General features: G+C 44.1%; 1 protein-coding gene across 1 annotated transcript in view; it reads right to left on the bottom strand.

Annotated features, from left to right (window-relative positions):
• Window positions 1–24,590, bottom strand: part of Adgrv1 (adhesion G protein-coupled receptor V1) — a 518,174-nt gene that overhangs the window by 11,014 nt on the left and 482,570 nt on the right. Inside the window, exon 87 of the mRNA XM_040729011.1 lies at window positions 2,296–2,484. Within this exon, the coding sequence (XP_040584945.1) occupies window positions 2,296–2,484 (189 nt within the window). The remainder of the gene's footprint in view (window positions 1–2,295; window positions 2,485–24,590) is intronic.

The raw sequence follows: 24,590 nt of genomic DNA, 5'->3' as shown, positions 1-24,590 counted from the left end.
TGCTTTCCCTGGCCTTCCCTGCTCTTGCTGGCTTTTCCGATGTCTTCTGCAGTCTCACTGACAGCTGGGTCAAGGCCGATTTTGAGCCCCTGAGGAATGCAGACAGACTTTAAGCTATGCAGTTGTGCAACACCCCGGAGGAACACTGCAGCAATGGCTCCAGCCCAGGAACCGGAGGGTCACAGCTGCTGCCGCCCGAGGTAAGGCTTGCTGAGAGACTGCAGGGGAATGTCACACTGGGAAAAGTAAACCAAGAACTCCGAGATGAACTCAGAGAGGTGAAAGCTCAGTGTGACTGTCACCAGGGATCCGGGCACTGGGAACAGCACTGTTCCACAGAACATCATTCGGTGACAGGAATACTTTATATCTAAGTTCTCCAATACTGCCACTTCTGGCTTCTGGGCATGTTTGTCTGTGGAACATTGACAGTGTGACTGAGTGAATGACACACTAGATCTACAATGCTAGTTACTTTAATTCAGTCACACATGGCTAAAAGCTATTTCATCCAGAGGTTAAATGTTAAATAAATGTTAAATTGGTAACCGTTCAAAAAGACCAATGGATCTTACAAATATTCCTATCGGGTTTTTTGTCACTTATTATGATAAAATATCTACCATAAGACTTTGTTGATTCCCCATGTGAGGAGGGGAAGGAATGGGATCTGGGACTGATATGTAAAAAGAGAAACAAATGGTTTTAAAATAAAAAAATGATAAAAATAAAAACTATCTGGCATATAAAGTGGTATTAAGTTTCAGTATATTTCAAAGTATTAAAGACATCTCAACTTTTTCTTTGTTAAGAAAACTGAAGATTTATTTTTATGTTATGTATATGAGCATTTTGCCTGCATGAGTGTATTGCACCATGGTCATGTCTGGTCCCTGCAGAGGTCAGAAGAGAGTACTGGGTCCCTGAAACTGAAGTTACAGTTGATTGTGAGCCACCAGGTGGGTGCTGGGAATCAAACCTGGGTCCTCTGTGAGAGCAGAAGGTGTTCTTGACTGCTGAGCCATCTCTCTAGCTCTGGAATGTCTCAGTTTTTAAACACCCTTCTTCAGCTTACTTATCTTACAGCCAAAATACATTCTTTTTTATCTACAGATTTTTAATCTATTATTTTCTTCTACTTACAGACCCTGCAACCAATATCTACTGTACATTTATCATTATGAATTGATAATTCTTTATAGCAATTTTTCTCACTCAAGCCAAAAGGGTATACACAGTAATGACATTGGAATCATTTGCTTCAATTTTAAATTGACAGAAATGATTGTATACCCTACCTTGCCAGAGACAACAAAAGGTATCCAGGGGCAAGTAGCTATCTATCTATCTGTCTATCTGTCTATCTGTCTATCTATCTATCTATCTATCTATCTATCTATCTATCTGTCTGTCTGTCTTGTCTGCTTTTGTCTATCACATCTCTATTTAGCAACCATCTAGCAGTTATTATAATCTATTTATCTTTATATCTATCATCCTATCAATATTTCCTCTTCAATGAAATGTTTCTTAATTTCATGCATATATACATACATACATACATGCATACATACATATATATTTAGTAGCAGACACAATGCTGTTTTGCTTGCTTCCTTCCTTCAGAAGGCGTGGCAGCCAAGCACATGCTGGGCCTGCACAATCGTGAGGGCTGGGCATCATCACTGAGTCTTCTGGGACAGATGGGTCCAGGTGTGCTTACAGTCTCAACAGTGCCCCTTCTCATATGTTGCCAAAAGGCAGGGGTGGGGGGCATGTGAGTCAGACTCAGGAAATCAAACTTCTATGGACAGAATAATGCAGCCAGCAGTGGCAGGCAGATTTTGTAAAGGAAATCCTGCCTAGACTTTCCAGGACTTCCAAACGTACCCCCTGAGTCTTTGCTTCAGAAAGTCTAACGGTATTTAAACTGGAAGGAGACCCTGCTTGTTTTCTTTTCCTTGTTGGAATTGGAGAAATGAGAGGGGACAGCAAATAAGGACAGCTGTGAGTGTGGGTTTAGGGAGAATAGCATTTTTAAAAAGCATTTCTTGGACAGACTCAGTTCCTGTCACATCAGATTAGAAGGTTTGAAGGAAATGACACATTTTACTTTGATTTCTCAATGAAAATGGCTGGTCCATGGTGCTCCCAGGACAGAAAAATAATCCTCAAATGACGTGCAGGGAGGAAAGGGTTTAGACATCAATTAGTGCCTTTTATCTTATACTCTTTATCAAGCAAGGGCTGGTCAGTAGGTGAGAGAGGGAATCAGGGTGGGGTTAAGGGACACACCTCTTCCATAGCGTTGATGAGGTTCTGGGTAGATTTGTTCATCTCTCCTGCTGGAGGCATTCCACTTCCAGGAGTGAAGAAGGCTGTGCTGGGTCCTGGGTGACCGTTCATTTCCACCGTATAGCTGGCCTTCATAGGGCAACACGTTTGGTTGTGTAAAATGAAATAAACCACGAAAACATAAAGTCCCTATAAAAACGAAAAACACATTAGTATGTCAAAGGCGGTCAGGCCAGCACAGCTGAAGTCTAAACACGGCAGTAAGTCTAGTTGTTCATCTTCCGGAGGCTCCAGGCTAACCTAAACCTAGGAGCGACTGAATAGGCTAGCAGTCCAGCAAGAGTGTCACCGCAAAGCCCACGTCCTCAATGTTGCTCTCACCAATCATTTCTTCTCAACATATTAAGTAACTGAATGTAGCCCACTAACACATGAAATAAATGATGGGAGTTTATTACTGAGCTGTGTCCATCGTGTTTTAGAAAGCATTTTGTCCCTTAGAAAGCGACCACTCTCACCTCTCACTGGATGCTCTTTAGCCAACTGAGGTATTCCATTCACTCTGTGGGTGTCTGGATAGAGCCAAGTGAGTGCCAGTTGACACCCTATGCATCTCATGAAATACCTCACTTGGAACCGAATCACTGCACGGGGACCATGTGGTCGCTTAAGCTTTAGCATTCCATGTCTCTCCATAGCTGTTGTACAAGAGCAGCAAAGCTATCTTGTGCATTCTTCAAAGGCCATTAGCCCTTCAGATTCCTCGGCAAGACACTCAGGCTCCTGATAATTACTCTGCTCCCGTCACAAGGAGGGACTCTGCTCATTGCACTCTCGTCACGATTTCCACACACGCTCTACTATATGCCTGTTCTCCAAAACCTGATGACGCTGACACTTCCATGTAGACAATAAAATAACCTCAAATTGTGCCTTTAGTGTTTCTTGGTATTTAAAACTCTTCAATGCAAATAAGAATCTCTCTTACTAAAATTCCTAACCAACAAAGACACAAATAAAGATACTCCTCTAATTAAAGAAGAAATGGAATAGCAAGAAATCTGAACAAGAGCCAACAGTTTGTAACCTTTGTACTCCCCATGGTTCTAACATTTCTAGAGCACTGAAGCAATAGAAACTGTACAAACCCAAAACATCTACCTACCAGTATAAACAGCAAACTGCTTCCTGGCAAACACCGCAGCCCAGCAGGCACACCTCATTTTTACGTGAGTGAACTGAGAGGACAGTGAAATGCTGCCCGGGTCAGCATCTGATCTCTGGTTGTCTTGGGGGAACTGTGAGAGTCAAGCCTGTCCTTCCCCTGGGGTGACACCTTCTCAGCTGCTCTCCATAACTAAGACCGTGTTTAAAAAGCGGTGGTGTGCACAGTTAACATGTTTTTAACTCAATTGCTGTAATCATCTACTAAGAGTAAGCAGAAACATACATCTCCCTTTGAATTTGGCTTGTCAGTTCTTTTGGAGAGACATTAATATTCCAAATTACGTAGGCTCAGTGAAGTAATTTCAAGTGCACATTAATAGAAACAACATCTTCCTGAAAACACTAGTGCTCATCCAACATTTTTCTCACACAACTAACTCTCCACATGAGTATGACCTAATTACATTGGCCACAGCAATAGACAAAACAGGAAAAAAATTAAAGTGTCTTAAAAATTGGACAAATGTTACTGATTTATTTCAGGGTCACTGTAAGTGTTGAGAAGTGACAGGCCAAAAGCTGGAGAGGAAAACAAAACCCATGCTTTAAAACCCATCTCTAAGGACCCATCTGTTGAGGCTGAAAGTCTTTCTCCTGTTTGTTTTCATATCCAGCCTTTCGTGTGCCAGGAATCACTCTGCCTGCTGAACATGACTGCCTTCAAAAGCTGCATTCTTTTTCTTAAAAGCATGGAAGTATACAGTAAATATTTTGAGACTTTTAGCCGTGCCCTAGGAAACACAAACATGGTTAAAATAAAAAGGAAAGGATGTTTAAATGCAGATTATGTTTAAATGACTCTTGCTCGTTCTGGGCCAAGCTGTGCAAATATGGAAAGGGGGCCTTCATTTATCCAAAGTACTCAGCTGTGGAAGTTTCTGACCTCAGAGCAAAAACAAGTTCCCCTTCCAAAGCCTGCATGTGGAGCACAGGCTCCATGCTGCAGTGTATGTGAAGCAATTGCAGTAGTGCACCTAGGTTCTCAGTTTGTAGAATGCTGCATGTTCACAGTGTGTACATCAGGGATAAGACACACGTGGTTCCTGCTCTCAAACTGCTCACAAATAAAACAGCGTTCTACCCATCAAGTTCATATGCATCGGCTTGCATGTGTCTGGCAAGTTTACAGGGAAGAAGCCAATTCTGGTTGTGAATTGCTGTTTTATTTTGATGGTCCTCTTATAATCATGAAAATGCCCTTAAAATCTTTAATCTGTTCATAGCTGGATTGACTATAACATTAAGCTCCATTCTGTATTCCTTTTGATCTAGGAATTTAGACTTATTAGCCAGTGTTCATTGAGCCACAAAAGAAATCATATAGTCTAAAGGATTATATATTCTCATAAGCCTATTTTTAAGGATTTATTTATTATGTGTATATGCTTATGTGAATTTATCTGCATCCCATGCATGCAGGATCCCTTGAAACTGGAGTCACAGGGGTTTGTGAGTTGCCTTGTGGGTGGTGGGGTGCAAACCCAGGTCTTCTCCCAGAGAGGAGTCCCCAGCTTCCTCACATGGGAGAATATGACAAGCGAAGGGATTTCAGCTGTCCTCTCTACCACTGCTGTCAGTCCCTGGCTTCCAGTGACAAGTTTAAGAAGTGGCCAGGACGAACCAGCTAGAACAGGCAGGGAGGAGGTAGTTTGGCTGTGTCGGACACTGTCTTCAGAGGTTTTTACCCAACTTCATCAAGGCTTAAAAGCTTATGGCTGAGGGACACTACCTCAGGCTTCTACCTGAAGTCCTGCCACTCCCTCCCCTTCCTTCAGAGAAGGGGCCACCCTGAGCAGAGAAAGAAACGCACTTTGGTCCTGCAACCAGAACCAAAGAGATGCACCCTGACCTTGGAACCAGTGCCAAATCTGACCCTTAATCCTGTGCATAAAACTAACCAATCCTGGAGCAGAGCCCTAGCCAATCTGAGCTCAGAACTAAAATCTGACCAATCCCCACCCTTGAAGCCCTATATAAACCCTGTGTCTGTTCAGCTTGTGGCTGTTCACACTATCTCCTGGATTCTTTCCTCCCAATAAACCCCTTGCATGAGCTTTGGGTGAAGATCTTCTTTTGCGGTGGCATCGGAGCAGAGGAGACCCTGGGCAGAGCAGAGGGAGCAGGGCTGTAACACTTTTGCCAGGGAAACCTTCTCCTGGCAGAGTCGAGTTGTTATAGTCCGCTCCCTGCTCTCCACTCTCCACTCTCCAGGAGCAGAGCTGAACTGTAGCAACTTCTCCCAAGAAACCTGCTCTGCTACACTGGGCAAACATCCCCAGCTGGAAGACCCTGTGCTGCCGGAGCAGAGCCCATACACTGGGGAAGCCTTTCCCTGAAGCAGGGCTGTAAACTGCTAAGCTTACTACAAACTGTGGTGGTCCTTGGCTCCCGAGCTCCAGGATACCTTTGCACCTGAGCTGTGTAACACTCAGTATTCTGTGGCTCCCGAGTGCCAGGATACCTGTCCCATCCCGATCTGACCGAAATGCCTACAGGTAGCACCACCAGAATGAGGCTTTCTTAAACTCATACATATGGAACACTAAGGAAATCTATTCGACTGCGAGTGCTTAGAAAGTAATAAGCAATTCCCATCTCTCTGCTGTGTTTTTGTTTGTTTATAACCGTGGCTCCCAGCCTTCCTAATGCTGCCACCCTTTAATACAGTTCCTCAGTTGTGGTGACCCCCAGTCATAAAATTATTTCACTGCTACTTCCTAACTGTAATTTTGCTACTGTTATGAATCATAATGTAAACATCTTATATGCAGGACATTTAATATGTGACCCCTTATAAAAGGGTCCTTCAACCCCTTCCCCCACAAGGGGTCACGCGACTCACAGGCTGAGAACCAATGACTTGTAATATGGTCTCTGACTTGAAAGAGGAACTTAAGACATAATAAGTCAGAGACCATGGTTTTGAACTGTCAACAGAGTGGGGGGGGGGAGGACCGCAGTGGGCCATGGGCCTCAGGTGTGTGCTAGGTGCAGTCCTCTGATTCTCTTGTGACTGTAGCTGGGACATTCGGTAGTGGTTTGCTCAAATTCCTCTGCAGCTCGGTCTGGTCTATGCATCCCACATGCCCTGCACAGAGGCCGCGTTCCTGGGAGGAGAGTGCACAGTCAGGGCGGGTGGGGTCTTGGGCTCCTCCGGTGACTCTCTCTCTCTCTCTCTCCTCTCTCTCTCTCTCTCTCTCTCTCTCTCTCTCTCTCTCTCTCTCTCTCTCTCTCTCTCTCTCTCTCTCTCTCTCTCTCTCTCTCTCTCTCTCTCTCTCTCTCTCTCTCTCTCTCTCTCTCTCTCTCTCTCTCTCTCTCTCTCTCTCTCTCTCTCTCTCTCTCTCTCTCTCTCTCTCTCTCTCTCTCTCTCTCTCTCTCTCTCTCTCTCTCTCTCTCTCTCTCTCTCTCTCTCTCTCTCTCTCTCTCTCTCTCTCTCTCTCTCTCTCTCTCTCTCTCTCTCTCTCTCTCTCTCTCTCTCTCTCTCTCTCTCTCTCTCTCTCTCTCTCTCTCTCTCTCTCTCTCTCTCTCTCAGGAGTGGGCTGCCCTGCCTGCACTAGGCTGCCTGCCCCTGGTCCTTCTGCTGTGACTCGGTTTGCAGTTTCCTGTTCCTTCCTTCCTTCCTTTTCCTTAAAGGCCTCTGCTGTCCCTCCCGCCTGGCAGGCAGTTACTGAGCTCTTTTCTGTTCACCTTAGGCCTGCAGCCTTCTGAGCCAATGACAAAGTTGAAGAGAGGGATACAGGGTTTCCGCATTTACGTATATTATGTTATAGCAATGAGAGAGTAGGAATCTCGCCTTTAATTTCTTCATGTGGAAGCTCTTACACTTTACATTGAAAATTGATTTTGTTAGTGTTAATACTTGCAATAAGAGCTGTGGTTTAATGTGAACATCAGACAGAGAAAGGGAACAGGTAAGTTCATTCCGAGGACTGCTGATTGGTCAGTGTAACTGATGCTTAGACACATAGGAGATGATTATTACTCTGACACTTTCACTACACTACCACTGTACAATGAGGGTTCCATCAGCTTCTGCTACAGTGACTTCTAGTGTAAGGGACTTGCAGTTCAGAACGCGACAGTGAAAAAGAAGTCAGCGGGCTTCAAGCATGTCTGCGGCTCTGCTCAGCTGCAGGCCTTCACCTTTCAGGTCTAGACAAGTGTCTGGCCTAAACTAAACCGTTCCTAGAACAAAAGCCTGAAAGGTTTTTATCACAAGTATGTAGGAGGCAGGCAATATGTTCTTCCTTTCGTCCCAGCAAAATTTCTGTCTGTAATTTCAGGGTGCATCCCTCTGCACGTCATGGATGGAGAGCCATTTGGTCAGTGTTCTCACTGTGATAAGTACTCATGAGTCAAGACATGGTTATTAGGCCACAGTTGGGTGACCACTTCTCCAGGAGAGCAGCCTCCAGTCTCTCCAGTCCTAGTTTACAGTACTTTGTGGCTTAGTCTCTCTCCCACTTTCATTCTGTTGTGGTCAGCTTTCAAAGCTCAGAGAGCACAGACCAGTCATGAAGCTACCTACCAGGAGTCAGGCAAGACAGATAAGCTACAGATGGAGTTTCCTCAAAGTCACAAGAGCACAAACTGCTGATGCCACAAACCCCAGGAGCACTAGGAGTGCTCCAAACTGCAAATCAAGCTGGGTGGTAGGATCGAGGAGCAGATAACAGCGGAGGCAGACAAACAGGGCTGAGATGGAACTCACAGACACAGGAAAGTGCTGGAGTCTGAGAACAAAATGGAAAGCTTTCATTGTAAAAAGGGGAAAGAACTTAAGGGAGCTGTAAATGAGGGGACTATTTCGTTTTCTCCAGGGACGAGTGTCTTATTAGGTGATTCAATCCCACACACACACTTGAGCACTGCTGAAGGGACTCTATTTCTAATGCCTCTGTCTCTAGTTGTGTAAAACTAATTCAGAAGAATAATGCATTTGAGCGGGATTGGGAAGGACACTGGAGGAGTTGGAGTAGTGAGAAGGAGGGGTAGAAATGACATAAATATAGTACCGGAGTATAAAATTCTCAAAGTGTTATCTCTTAGAGGCATGATCTTTACTAATGAGAAACAGAAAGAGACTGGACCTGGAGAGGAGGGATCTGGGGAAGGACTGGGACAGTATAGGGAGGAGAAACTCTAATCAACATAGATTATAAGAAAAATTTAAAAATTATAAAACTCCAAATGACGTGTGAGCATTCAGATGTTAGTATGAATACTTCACAATTAACATCTATGAATTATGCAAACTCGTTGTGACATTTCCACATCTGCACGAGCTTTTCTGGCTCTTGCCCCCTTTCCTTCTATGCTGTCTTGCCTGCTCCCCCGCCCCGCCCCCACTCTCTCCTTTCCTGCCCTGGGTAGCCATATAATTTACAAACAATTTGAACAGGTTTCCATTTATCCTGTGTGTATGGGGTGCATTTTGCCTATGAATACACCTGTATCCCGTCAGCAGCCAGAGGAGAGTGTTCAGTGCCCTGGTACTGCGGTTACAGACGGTTGTGAGCTACCATGTAGGAATTGAACCCAGATCTTCAGGAAGACCAGCTAGTGCACTTACTCATTGCTCTTAATTATTACATCATCTTTCCAGACCATCTATAGATCGGCTTTGAGATTTTTTTTCCGCCTGAGACAGTGTGGTGGTCTGAATGAGAGAATGGCCTCCAAAGGGTCATATATCTTAACGTCTGGAGCCCTAGCTGGTGAACTGCTTAGGAAGGATTAGGAGGTGTGGCCACTTCGGGCCAGTGTGTCACTGGGGGTGCGCTTTCAGGATTCAAAAGCCCATGCAAAGCCTGGGTATCTCTCCTCTGCCTGCTTGCTGCAGATCAGGATGTGAGCTCTCAGCTACTGCTGCAGCACCATGCCTGCCTGACTGCCACCACACTCCCGCCACGACGGTAGATAACCCCCTGAAACTGCAACCGAGCACCCAATTAAATAATCATGGCGCCTCTTCAGAGCAATGTAACAGCAACTAAGACAGACAGGGTCTTACTAAGAAGTCTGAGCTGGCCTGGAAATTGCCCAGGCTGGCCTCAAACTTGGAGTCCTCCTGTTTCAGTCTCAAGAGTGTTGTGATTACCGTTATGAGCCCTACTTGGGCATTCTGTGGTGTAAACTTAGTCAGTGATGGGTGACCTAAGAAGAGTGTCACTATGAAGACGAGTCGGGAAAACTGGATGGCCTGGTGCCTGTGGGGATGAGAGAAAGGAGATCAGCTGACTGTGGAAGCAAACTAAATTTCTTACATGTTTGAAGCAAAAATAGCTAACATATTTTAAGTGTAGGGCTGGTAAAGAGGAGGGCCTGCAAGGTCAGAGGCCTAAGGGCAGAGACAGCTGTGTGGTGGGGACACCCACGCCATATGAGTGCATGAGGTGCATGGAGGTATTTTTGTTGTAGTTTTGCCTTTGGAAACAGTCTGCGGGGAAAAGAGCTGACAACTTGGGATGAAGGAGTTAGGACACAGCCGGAAGAATAGCCAGTGACATCATGAGGGACCCCTAACTGGCTGAGCAAGTCAGAATGGAAGACAGCCACAACTGTTGAGAAGCAAAAAGGAGATCCTGTCCTACAGGCGTGACGTACTTTGTGTTGTCAAAAACAGACTTCAAGGAGAAAGTGAACAAGGCATCTTGTCAGGTGCAACGATACCATTGAGCAGAACACAGTGACCTCCGAGAGGCCGATGACAGGAGGCTAAAGTATGTAATATAATGGAGGGCTGACAAGAAGGCATCATGATCTTACATCCTTCAGTGTGATACCTAAGTGGGCACTTGCGGGTGGTTTTACTCCTGTGGACACTACCAACTTCTGTCATTCCTTTTCTTAGTCACAGTGAAGGACTACGTAGCTCAGAGTTGATGAACTCAGGTTCTGCACCTGAAGGGAAATTCTTAGAGCACGTTGTACATCAGCAGTCCTGTGCATTGCAAGAGCACCGTAGGTATGTCTTCCCAGAAACTTTACCTACTCTGATGGCAAGGTACCTATGGAAATGCCCAAGACAGATATTCATGATTTATTTCTGTCATATAAGCTGATGAAGGCAGAAAGTCTGCTAAAGACACATGCTCTGGGCTTCTAAATCCTTTATATTGCTTAGTAAAGGAAGAGAGTCACATAAATAAGCTTTAAAGAAACAATTGATTTCATAATAGTGTGCTTAATTAAATATCAAAGACAACTTCAGGCTTTGTTTTTTTTCAATATTCCTGTATGAATCAGTTTGAACACAGTGACAAATTCTAGGAAGCTCCCAACACAGGACCAACAGCAGGTTGTTAACAGTCAGAGGAGGCAGCTGAAATGTTTTCCTAGCAGATAAATATTCCTTAAGCTAGAACCCTGGAGACCCCCCACTTACAAAGAGACAGAAACAATAACTTCCAATTAGTAACCTAGATTTTATATAATGGGGATATTACTTGTTAAAAATCTTAATCAGCTGAACATCCAATGATAAAGAAATTGTTTAGTAGGGACAAATCTTGATGTCATTTTGTCCCAATTTTCTTATCAGTGAAACAAGGATTCTGTAGATTCCTTATGGAGTCATTACTAGCAAAGCTTGAATAATCCATAAATATTTTCATTAAGAATATATAGAATTCGAGGCAAACTAAGTTTATATTATTGATAAAAAGGAAAAAGAGGGGGCTGTGGAGAGATGGCTCAGTGGTTAAGAACATTGGCAGCCCTTCCAGAGGTATTGGGTTCAATTCCCAGCAACCACATGGTGGCTCACAACCATCTTTAGTGAGATCTGATGCTCTTCTCTTCTGGCATGTAGGCTCTATGTTTAAATAGGGAGCCATATACATAAAAATAAATAGACCTTTTAAAAAAAGAAAGAAGAAGAAAATACAGAGACCAAAAGATTTTTTAGTAGTAAATCTTAACACTCAGAAGAACACACTCAATCTTGGATATAAAATTCCTTAGAACTACATTCTGCAGATTTTTCTGAAACCTGCTAATTATGTGAGGACATCTTTTTTTCTGTGTAAGCATTTAAAAAATCAGACAGAAAGTTGGCTTTATAGCTAAGCAATTACTAGGGTGACCTTGGATTCTACTTTGCCTGTAACTAGCCTGGTTTGCTTTTGATTCCTGGGTTAGTGGGCTGAGTCAGCACCTTTCTTTACATCAACCCCACCACACACACACACACACACACACACACACACACACACACACACACACACACACACTGAACCCCTTTCATGACAGTGAACTGCATGGAAAACAAGCAATTTCTCAACAAAGGCCTGACGTTATCCATACTACCTTAGTTCATGAGGGACAGCAGTCAATTGCCCTTACTTTAAACAAAATCCACATTTCAGCCAGCTTCCTTTTACATGGGAACGATCTGAAACCTAAATTCTCTGCTCTCAGTCTTGATTCAGTCACTGAGTTAACAGGGGATAACTAACTGTTCAACCTGTAGACTTTGGTAAACAGTGTTTGTGCTGGTCAGGTCTATGTTAACTTGACACAAGCTTTAAAAAATGAGGGCAATTGTAGGAGATCCCTGGTAGGGTTTCTGGGGTCATATACTATCACATCATCTGCAAATAATGATACTTTAACTTCTTCCTTTTAAATTTGTATCCCCTTGATTTCTTTGGTTGTCTAACTGTTCTGGCTAGAACTTCAAGTACTATATTGAATTGGTATGGAGTGAGTAGGCAACCTTGTCTTGTTCCTGATTTTAGAGGACTTGCTTTGAGTTTCTCTCCATTTAATTTGATGCTGGCAACTTCCTTGCTTTTCTTATGTTTATGTGTGTCCCTTGCATCCCTGATCTCTCTTAGACTTTTTATCATGACGGGGTGTTAGATTTTGTCAAAGGTTCTTTTTCAGTTTCTAACACGATGATCATGGTTTTTTTTCAGTTTATTTATATGGTGGATTACACTGACAAATTTTTGTATGTTGAACCATCCCTGTATCTTTGGAATGTAGCCTATGTGGATGGTCTTTTAGATGCATTCTTGGATTTGGTTTGCCAGTATTTTATTGAATATTTTTTCATCTATGTTCACGAGGGAGATTGGTCTGTAATTCACTTTCTTAGTTGAGTCTTTGTGTGGTTTGGGTATCAGGGTGACTATGGCCTCATAGGCATAATTTGACAAAGTTCCTTCTGTTTCTGTTGTGTGGAATGATTTGAAGTGTATTAGTATTAGCTTTTCTTTTAATGCCTGGTAGAATTCTGTGTTAAAACTGTCTGCTCTGGGCTATTTTTTAGTTGGGAGACTTTTGATTACTGCTTCTATTTCCTTAGGGGTTATTTGTCTATTTAAATTGTTTATCTGATTTTGATTTAACTTTGGTAAGTGGTATTTATCAAGAAATTTATCCATTTCTTTTAGATTTTCTGTTTTTGTGGAGTACAGGTTTTTAAAGTATGACCTAATAATTAAGCAACCCCATAAACTACCAGGAACCTCCTACAGCTGATAAACACCTTTAGTCAAGTGGCTAGATACATGATTAACTAAAAAAAAATCAGTTGCCCTACTATATACAGGCTGAGAAAGAAATCAGAGATATACATCCTTCACAATAGTTTCAAATATTGTAAAATATCTTGGTGTAACTCTAACCTAGCAAGTTAAAGACCTGCATGACAAGAACTTCAAGTCTTTGAAGAAAGAAATTCAAGAAGCTATCAGAAGTTGGAAAGATATCCCATGCTCATGGATTGGTAGGATTAATATAGTAAAACTGGCCATACTACCAAAAGCAATCTACTTATTCAATGAAATTCTCATTAAGATCCCTGCACAATTCTTTTCAGACCTGGAAAGAACAAAACTCAAATGGAAAAACAAAAATATCTGGGATAGCTAAGATAATCCTGTACAGTAAAAGGCATCACCATTCCCTGATGTCAAGTTCCACTACAGAACTATAGTCATATAAATTGCAGGGTGTTGGCATAAAAACAGACAGGTGGATCAATGGAATTGTATGGAATACCCAGGCATAAATCCACACACCTATTGGCATCTGATTTTTGACAAAGAAGTCAAAATTATACAATTGAGAAAAGAAATAATTTTCAACAAATGGTGCTGGTCTTACTTAGCTATCTGAATATAGAAGAATATAAATCAATGCCTATCTATCACCATGTACAAAACTCATGCCCAAGTTGATCAAAGACTTCAACATAAATTCAGATACACTGAACCTGATACAAAGTGGGAAATAATCTCAAATACATTGGCACAGGGGACAATTTCCTGAACAGAATACTAGTTGTGAGGGCACAAAGATCAACAGTTAATAAATAGGACCTCATGAAACTGAAATATTTCTATAAGACAAAGGACACTGCCAATAGGACAAAACATCAGCCCACAGGTGGGAAAATATTTTCACCAGTCCCACATCTGACAGAAGTGTGATTTCCAAAATATATAAAGAACTCAAGAAACTAGATATCAACAAACAAAATAATCCAATTAAAAAGGGGGTACAGATCTAAACAGAGAATACTCAACAGAATAAACTCAAATGGCCAAAAGAAATTTAAGGAATAGTTCAACATCTTTAGCCATTAGAGAAATGCAAACCAAAACCACTCTGAGATTCCATCTTACACCTGTTGGAATGCCTAAAGATCAAAACACGCAAACAGCATCCCCAGCATCCCATGCTAGAGAGTAAGGAGAACATTCCTCCACTGCTGATGGGAGTGAAAACTTGTACAACCACTTTGGAAGTTAGTATGGTGGTTTCTCAGAAAACTGAGAATCAATCTGTCACAAGTCCAGCTATATACAAAGGATGCTCAATCATGTGACAAGGACACTTACTCAACTATGTTCATAGCAGCATTATTTGTAGTAGCCAGACCCTGGAAACAACCTGGATGTTGTCCCTCAGCTGAGGAATGGTTAAAAAAATGTGGTATATTTATACAATGGAGTGCTACTCAGCTGCCAAAAACAAGGGCATCAGGAAATTTGAAGGCAAGTAGACGGAGCTAGAAAAAAATCATGCTGAGTGAGGTAACCAACACCCAGAAAGACAAACATGGTATGTACTCACTTATAAGTTGATATTAGCTGTAAAATAAAGGATAACCTTGCTGCAATTCACAGCCCCCAGAGAGGTGAAGTAACAAAGAAGGCTCACGGGACACACCCAGATCTTCCCAGGAAGGGGAAATAGAGAGATTTTTGTGAGTGAACCGAGGGTGGGTTGGGAACACAAGTGATCAGATTTTGGGGGGCAGTGGGGGAGAGTACTGAAAGAGACTACTGGAAGGGGGACATGTCAGGTAAGGTAAAAACCTGGCACAAGGGACCTCCCAGGATGACCCCAGCTAAGACTCCTAGCAATAGCAGATATGTGGCCTAATCTGGCCCCCTCCTGTGACAGATGTGTGCCTAGCATAACTGTCACCAGAGAGGCTTCATTTAGCAACTGATGGAATCAGACGCAGACCCATAGCCAAACATTAGGCAGAGTTTATAATCCCGCAGAAGGGGGGGGGATTGTAGGAGCGAGGAGGGTCAAGGACACCACAAGAAACTCACTAACTTTGGCTCATAGGTGATCACAGAGACGGACCCGCCATGCAGGGAGCCTGCATGGGACTGACCTAGGCTCTCTGCGTATATGTTACAGTTGTGTAGCTTGGTCCTCTTGTGGGACTCCTAACAGTGGGAATAGGGACCATCTGACTCTTTTACAGGTCTTAGGGACCTTACTCCTCATACCGTGTCACCTTGCCCAGTCTTAATACATGGGAATGTGCTTAGGCTCCTGCAACTGGATAGGTCATGTTTTGCTGATACTCATGGGAGAGCTGTTCTTTCCTAAACTGAAACAGAGAGGGGGCTGGGGGAAAGGACTTGGAGGAGAGGAGGGAGGGGAAACTGCAACTGGCATATAAAACAAACGAACAAACAAATGAGGCCAAGTGATGGCATAAGTCATTTGTGACGAACATCTGAGTTTCACAGGCTCAGTGGCTGCTCAAATGTGTACACACCTGAAGCCATTTCATTAACCGATTTTTTTTTCTCCCAGAAATTTGGCAATTATTTAACTGGGGTTCTCTCTCTGGCCTCTGTTCCCATGACAAATTATGAGTAAATAAGGGTATGAAGGTTTGTAACCACAGTTGTTATAAATTGTTAACAAAGCCATTTAGTGACTGCCAGTTTATCCTGTATCAGCAGAGCATTCTGACACAAAGCAATATCACGTGGTCCTGTAGGACAGGGGGCAAGAAGCTTCCTTGCTGCTGGTTCTACTGAAGAATTACAGAAACTTAAGTTTTAGCATACACATTGCTTTTCTTCCCTGTGGAATCAACAGGACAAGATGTGAGAGTTTCGTCTTTTTATTTTATTGAAAACTTGACACATGAAGTGGAAGCCAGTAACATACTGAATAGTTACCTTCTCCTTTGTGCTGGCTACGTCATCACAGGATTATTACCTAACTGATAACAGGCCAATGCTTTTAGAATGTCATGTGAATATAAAACTGTTGCTAACATTTCAGTCCTGGACTAGAAATTCTCGCTTACAAAGAGGATCAAAGCCCGCAGGCTCCCCAGAAGTATGACGATAACCACACACGTGGAGAAAGGTAATTCCTCTCTCACAGCGTTTCTGAATGGGCTGCTTGCCACCTCAAAGGTTCCACACACTGTTGTTCAAATCTTCCAAGAGTCTACAAAATATTTTCATGCTTCAGGCTATGAGCCTTCAGAGAGGGTCAGCAACGTCCTCTGTCTGGTGTGTGATTCTGCCGAACAAGCTTGCACACCTGAGTGGAGTGTTAGCCTTGCACGACCACTGTATGTGAGCACTATCACAACTCAAGTGGATGGATGTGCAGTCCTGGGAGAGCAGGGATGTGTGCAGCAAACATTAGTGTTCATTAGAGTTCACGATCTAGATCTCCTATGGTCATCAGCGTGACCCAGGACATCTGGGGCAGCCCCTCCTCCCTCCTTTCCCAGCCCCAAATCTAACCCTTCAACAAACTGAGTCAATTTCATCCTCCAAATATCTCCTGGTCCTTCAACTCTCATCAAATCCACTGCTAAGAGGTTGGTAGACAGTCCCCCTGATCATACTCTACCCAGATTCTATCTATTCTCTTCTCAACTGCAGTTAAGTCTCCATAAGAGATGTCACTCTCTGCTTGTAACTATTTCTTGATTGCCAATTATTTTATAATGGAGACCTAAATCCTACCACAGGCATGCCTCTACATGGCCAGACACCTCTTTCTTGTTGACACCATTGTTATTACACTTTCACTGCCCAAATTTAGCTACTCTAACCCTAAATTCAAGTCCATACACACACAAAGGTCTTTGTACATCCATTCTTTTTTGTCCAATCATGCCACAGGTGTTTATCACACATGTACACACTGGCTACTGTGTCGTTGCTCTGGAATACTCTGCTAGCATGAAGAAAGCCTGGACTGAGTAACACGTAGCCTCCTCACTTGGCTTCCTCACAACCCCTCCCACATGAGCTTGCTTTCTTCTCTGTGTTTCCATGGCACTCTGTGGTTCTCATACCAATCACAGTTTTCAACAATGCTTATAGAAACAACCGATGAAAATCTTTAGATGTAATCTAAACAATGGCTGTAAATATGCTATGATAAAGGTAATTTTGTGCTTACTGAAATTTATCAGGAATTCAAAGGCACATTTATTTCAATGAAAATAATTCAAAAATATTCACCAATTTATTAAAAAACCAGCTAAGTGGGCCAATGGCACATAATCACTTTTTAAAAGTGTGGTGTGTGTTTGTGTGTGTGTGTGTGTGTGTGCATGCATGCACCATTGATGTCAGAGGACAGTTTTGCAAAGTCATTTCTCTCCTCCCACCTTTCCATGGGCTTTGGGGCTCAAGCTCATGTCACCAGACTTATACAGCAAGCACCTTTACCTACGGAGCCAACTTGCCGTCCTAACAAGTTATTCTGATAGCCCTCCTCCTGAGGGCTGGGCTGTATTGCATTGGTAGAGCACTTGCTTAGCATGTGTAAGGTCTTGTATTCAGTCCTCCGCATCATCAACCAAAAGAACCAGACAAATGATAAAGAATCTGCCAGATACCTGATTTCTTGATGCTCTATCCATTGTTTTAATAGAAATGAACCCATCTTTCTTTCTGTAAAGTACAAAGAAAAGCTCTCTAACAAATGCTTAGTTACACAGTTGCTAAAGACTTTGGACTGTTTCTGGTTCCTGCCTCTCAGCACCAGCTCTCTCTGCATCCAGGGTGGTAGCAGGAAGAGAGGAGAGTGTATGAGCCCTGCCCAGGGGGTTGTAGTCTAAGCTGTGGGCAGTGACACTGAGGACTCCAGTTTCCACTTCCCTCAGAAGTGGAAGTTCAAGGTGGGCTATAGAGCTGACCACAGTCAAGACAGAGCCAGAGGAGTTTAAGATCACATGGTTATATATTCACACGATTTCTTATTCAAGGGTGACCTGGGAGAGGGCCAAACCCATTTACTTACTTCCTGTAGACCACTGGTCCATTTCCCCTCACACACATAAATCCTTCTGTAAATTAACTCACCATGGATACTTAAACAGTTCATTGGCTTTTTGGACTCTTGTCAAAATTAAGTTGTTTTTGAGCCTGCTAACCTAAAAATCAAATTTTGATTTGTGATGTTTCCAAAGAGAAACACAGCTTTTGAAATGAACTTTTGAGAAAACAAACAGGCAAAGCTCTGTCCTTTTCCGGGTTAATAAAACAGGGGATGCAGAAAAGGTAAGTCATCCTGGGGCTCCAGACAAGGGAGTCTACATTTCCACCGAGTGACTTTCAGGTAGCCTGGCCACTACCTGCACTGCAGACAGTTATGTTGGGGAGAGGGTGTTAACGGCCTTCTTCAGAGACTCTTGTCTTCTCGCAGCTCACCTCACAGTCATGTGCTGCAATCAGCAGAGGCAGTGCTAGGACATGCCAGTCATATTCTTTTATTTAGAGGGGACTTGAGTCTCAGAGATAGTCGCTACCCATAAAGGTAGTAGCAGAATATTCTAAATCGCTTTTACCCTACTGCTTATTGCAGAGTGTACCCAACAGATCTGCTGGTAAAGGCGCTTGCTGCCCAGCCTCATCATCTAAGTTTGATTCCTGAAACCCCAACATGGTGGTCAGAGAGACAGCATGGGGGTCAGCAGCCAACCAATGTACCCCTTAGGAAAACTTAATTAGCTAGTCACATCTCAGATGTCTTATTTTGCACACACACTAAGAATGTAATCTGATGACCTCGCCTCCCGGCAAGCACAGGTTGTGTTTTTAAATCCAGCTCTTTTAGGCTGACTACAGTTTTCCTTCATCTATATTCTGGTTTTAATTAAAGATGTTTGTTTCTTCCAAAATTAAAGGATGTCACCTTTATAATAACTCTCCAGCAACTTAAGAGAAAACATTTATTTCCCAGTGAATTCTGTCTCTCCAGCTTGCCTGAAACTGTACCACACATGACAGCAATCCAAGTGCTAAGTGTGGGACTTGGGGTGGCCGTTCCCAAGCTGTTAGGTGAAGAGGACGGATCCGTACGTCTTTCAAAGTGGCTTATTTCCAGGTTGGAGGGGCCTCAGCTGAAGGTGGTGAGAAGGTAGAGAAGAGGCATTTGAACTTAGAGTAGGCCCACTGTTTGTAAGGGTCCAGTAGGCCTTTCATGGTTCTTAGCACTCATTTTTTTTTGTTTTTGTTTATTTGTGGAGTGCTTTGGAACCTGAGAGAAAACATATACACTCATCTTCAAGCAGATACTGACTCAGTGAGAGAAAGACAAAAATAACTTGATTGTAGCATAAAGTTATAATGAAATAAAAATTCATATTGCCGGAACTCAGAGTTAGGGCCCGACACAGAAGACCACTGTCAAAAAGTCTGGCCTGGTCTTTCCAGAAGGACACAGAGGAAGGAAGATAGGAAGGAAATAAAACTCACAAGATGAGATAGAAAATGGCTTTCAAGGGGACAAGACAGTCTAGTCCCAAAGAAACCTGGCAGGTCTCACCCAGTACCTGTGACTCCTCCCAGCTCTCCCCAAATCCCTCAGTACCTGTGGCTCCTCCCAGCTCTCCCAGCATCACTCAGTGCCTGTGGCTCCTCCCAGCTCTGCCAGCATCCCTCAGTACCTGTGACTCCTCCCAGCATCCCTCAGTACCTGTGGCTCCTCCCAGCTCTCCCAGCATCCCTCAGTACCTGTGGCTCCTCCTAGCTCTCCCAGCATCCCTCAGTACCTGTGGCTCCTCCCAGCTCTCCCAAAATCCCTCAATACCTGTGACTCCTCCCAGCATCCCTCAGTACCTGTGGCTCCTCCCAGCTCTCTCAGCATCACTCAATACCTGTGACTCCTCCCAGCTCTCCCAGCATCCCTCAGTACCTGTGGCTCCTCCCAGCTCTCCCAGCATCCCTCAGTACCTGTGACTCCTCCCAGCATCCCTCAGTACCTGTGGCTCCTCCCAGCTCTCCCAGCATCCCTCAGTACCTGTGACTCTTCCCAGCATCCCTCAGTGCCTGTGGCTCCTCCCAGCTCTCCCAGCATCCCTCAGTACCTGTGGCTCCTCCCAGCTCTCCCAGCATCCCTCAGTACCTGTGGCTCCTCCCAGCTCTCCCAAAATCCCTCAGTACCTGTGGCTCCTCCTAGCTCTCCCAAAATCCCTCAGTACCTGTGGCTCCTCCCAGTTTTCCCAGCATCCCTCAGTGCTTGAGGCTCCTCCCAGTACTTCTCACCCTGCCCCCTGAGCCCAGGGGCTAGGCTTCCCCTCCTCATCCTCTGATCCCTACTACTCAGCCATTTTGCCTATGCACTCTCTTGGCCTCTTGATCTGAGGATCCTCTAGGTCTGCTTGCCCACCCCTTTCTTCCTCTCTCACCTCCCCCGTCCAGATGGCCCAGTTCAGGCTAGACTCTTCCAAATGTCTCTGGCTGTAGTTTCCCTCATATTTACAATAAAACCTTCTCCTCAACTGTATCTAGGGGTGGTTATGTCCTTTCAGTATGGTTGGAACTGGGCAGAAGTTAACTGTTGGGAAGACAGATGAAGGGGAGCAGATGAGGCTGGAAGCAGAGAGGCAGGATTGACCCACTTTCAGTGGTAGAGGTTGGGGAAAGGTGGGCTTCAAGAGCAAGAAGGTGATGTTGACCTTGACTAGGGATGACAGTGTTGGAAAGTAGGATGTTTAAGCATGAATTCATGGAGGATGAGGAGATTAAAGGATACAGACAAGTCCTATTTTGTCCCTGTTGAGTTTGAGCTGTCCTCAGTGTAACATCCAGCAAGGATGCAGAGCCATGCACAAAGATCTGGGCCAGAGACTCCGGTTTTGGGGACCATGAATCTGTTGGTGTTGTTCTGGGATAGAGTATAGTAAGAGAATTCCATTCTACAGACTAAACAACAGCCATAGAGTGATGAAAAATACAAATTATCTAGCATTCTTAGACATTCAATAGAGGAGTCAAAAGTTAGGTAAAAGAATATACTTTCTGATTTAGAAAATTAGCATTGCATCTTGTAGAGAAGAGTGCAGTGTTTCTGTCTTATACAGTAAGTCTCCTGGAATACGTTCTATTTAGCTGTAATTATCCTGTGACCAGCATCTTTCCATACTGCATCTCCCTAGAAAGAGCCCTAGTCCTAGCTCTCATGACACCTCTACTCTCTACATGAGCAACTTTTTAGAGTCTACATTAATGAGATCATATTACTTATTTTCTGTGTTTGCCTTCATTTACTTTAATGACCTGCAAGTGCCTTCAATGTTGCTGCAAATGACAAGGCTTTATTCTTGTCCATGACTAAATAATATGCTATTATTTAAATATGCCACATGCCACATTTCCCTTTAGTGCTGCTTTATTAGCATGTGTTAATTGTAGATTATAGAGGATTTCACTGCCATGTTCTCATAAATGCACATAATGTGTTTGGATCACATTCACTCCCTATTGCCCTCTAATGTCCCTATCCAATGGCTTGATTCTCCTACCCAATACTCCCATTCCACTGTCCTTTTTGTGTATTATCAAATGGGCTTCATTAGAGTTGCTTGAACTTGGGTGAAAGTTCATTTACAGCAGTGTGGGAACCTTACCAGTAGCTACACCATTGAAGAACTCTCTCTCTCTCTCTCTCTCTCTCTCTCTCTCTCTCTCTCTCTCTCTCTCTCTCTCTCTCTCTCTCTCTCTCCCATTCATTTATGAGCCCCCCAACCTTCCTTGGTAAGCTGTTGCATTGCCCAGTGTTTGCCATATTTCCTTTGTCTGTTCACCCGCTCATAGACTCATGCCTCGTTTCCATTCCTGGGCTAGTATGAGTTATGCTGAACTGACAAAGGAATGCACATGTTCTACAGTTTGACTTCATTTTACTTGCTTATATGCAGTTTGGGGACCACATGTTTGTAGCAAGGTTCAGTGAGGATGCTTTGTTGCTCTAGAAGACACAGTTAATTTTCAAGCATGGGATTGAAAAAGATAAGAACAATCCATGTCCATGCCATTTCAGGGTGTCAGTGCTCATTCCTGGCAGCCATTAATAACGGCAATTGCTATGAAGAATCACACAGACAACTGTATTCTAAGGTCAGCTGAGGGTTGACTGCTTTTGTTTGCAGAGCTGCTCAAGGGTGGGAAATGTAGACACACCACCACAGTGCAGACAACCGGAGCCTACAGCTGCAGCCCCAAGTCTCTCTATCTTTTGCCTCTGCTACCGGCTTACCACATAACCTTCTAGTCACTGTCATGCTGTGGGTCAAACACTGGTCTCTGCTGTTTTATAGAGAGCTAGCAGCTGCCCAAAAGATGGGCTCTGAATGTTACCTCTGCAGTTTTAGGAGAAAGCAGAATGTTCTAGAGTTCTTGGGATTTTGACTTACTTCAGTATTGTGCCTCATGAGTATCAACTTGGCTGCCTGCTTTGGGGTCCGACTTTAAACAAGGAACATGAAATGGCACACACAAGTCTTTGGCTGTCTGAATATCTCTGCTGCCAATCCGCTGTGTCCTTTTTACTGGCAGATTCTTGGCTGAATTTCAGTCCTCACTCAAGTGTCCAGACACAGCAGAGCTGGATGGGCACAGAACGACTTTGGTGACACGTTTCCCTGGCTGGCCTTACCCACCCTTGACAAAGGACAATAGCTTTGACTCCCAAGCACCTACTCAGACAGCCTCAGGGCAGCAAGCAGGATGAGGGTGAGCAAAGGGATTGAGCCAAGTCTTGCTATGAGCGGAGCCTGGTGCCCACACCTGGTCTGCACTCCACGTGCTGTGCACTGTGGCATTCCACTGGGCCTGTAGGCCTGAGGGCCCAGCTGGGAGCTTAAGGTCAACAATTCACCTTGCCAACGGATACCAGCTCTTGACTTTTCTAGACAGATCCAGACACTCTGATTTTTATGAAGTTAGAAATCGAAGTTTGGTGTGAAAATTCCTAGTTTGATAGTGTCCTGATGTTTAAGGACAACCTTTCTCCACTGTGCTGACCAATTACAGCTGGCTGACAGGCAGTCCGTCACCTGACAGCTTCCCACCACTGGCTTTTCTAGCAGATGAGGATCAGGGAAATGACACACTTTGCCTTCTACAAATTTCTTACATTGAATAAAATCAGAGTCATTTAAAGATCCTTGACCCCCCCCCCTTTTTAAACCTGGAACCAACTCCAGCTCCCAGGATGGCCTCAAATAATCCCCCTTCAAGTCTTGTGGCTGATCTCAGTGGGGAGGAGGGAGAGGCTGGGCTCTTGGGCCTATTCTGAATGAGAACAGAACATAGGGCTTCAGATCCCTCAGAAACACGCATCCCAGAGCAGGCACAAATCTACTTATCCGTTACAGAGAGGGAGAGGGAACACACCACGGTAAACCAGGCCAGAAACAGCTCAGCTGGCTCGGTGGGGCAGTGTGTCTGTGCGGAAAAGGACACAGAGGAGACAAGGGAAGTGTAGGAGGGGCGTGGAGGACAACGGATGACCTCAGCAAGAAAAAGCCATAGACATGAAGAGTTCCGGCTCAGCAGTGGGGCAGCTCAGGGGCCCTGCCTGACCTCGTGCCATCCCTACACCAGGCAGCTGGGAATCCCCACCCAAATTAGCCAAGTGTCCAGTGGCCGAAATGGACACAACAGGCTATTTTTGTTGCAAGAAGATGCCAGATTATCAGATAAAAACACAGCACAAGTTGAAAGAAGCCAGCAGCAGCCCCCCTCCAGCTCATGGGTGTGTTTCTTCCTCGTGGTGTGAGAGTTGAGCCAGAAGTCTGAAGAACCAAGCCAGGGCCTGCACTCTTGGCTTGATCTGAGCTCCAGTTCAGAAATGCGCACAGGGTGCAGGACAAAAACAAGTCTGCTTTTCTGGGGGCAGCTGCGTCCTCCCTCCCTCCCTCCCCACCTCCCCTCTCTCTCTCTCTCTCTCTCTCTCTCTCTCTCTCTCTCTCTCTCTCTCTCTCTCTCCTTCTTCCTCCTCTCCCTCTCTTTTTCCTCAACTCTCTCGTGTATCCTCTCTCTCTCTCTCTCTCTCTCTCTCTCTCTCTCTCTCTCTCTTTCTCTCCTGGATTTTTTTCCCAAGAGAGGAAAATATGACCTCAGGCTCTTAGCTACAGGCTCATGTGATTGCATTGTTTATTGACTTGTGATTTGAAAGGGAAGATGAAGCATACTCTAACGGCTATGTCTGGAAAGAGTTGAGCAAGCTGAGGCTCCAGCAAGTGGTTAAAAAGTGCCAAGTTGCCTCTTTATTTTCTACAAAATGTCAGATGTTACCCTTCTGCATCTATAAAGGTCAGAATGGTTTAAAGGGAAAAAAGAAAACCAACAAACTCAAGCCATTGACTTGTTATTGAATTTATTAGTGTTTTATTTAACAGCAAAACAAATCTAAGAATGTTTCTGTAGCTCTGAAGCCAGAAAGATGAGGTTACGATGTAGTTTATGACTTTCTGTTCCTTCCCTTGTCTCTCAGAGCCTTCCCCTGTAAGACGGGGAAGAAGCCGGTCCCCAGCAGCC

Source organism: Mesocricetus auratus, unplaced genomic scaffold (genome assembly GCF_017639785.1).
Source record: "Mesocricetus auratus isolate SY011 unplaced genomic scaffold, BCM_Maur_2.0 Super-Scaffold_100020, whole genome shotgun sequence".
NCBI classification, from domain to species: domain Eukaryota; kingdom Metazoa; phylum Chordata; class Mammalia; order Rodentia; family Cricetidae; genus Mesocricetus; species Mesocricetus auratus.
This window is presented reverse-complemented; position numbering and strand designations above follow the sequence as displayed.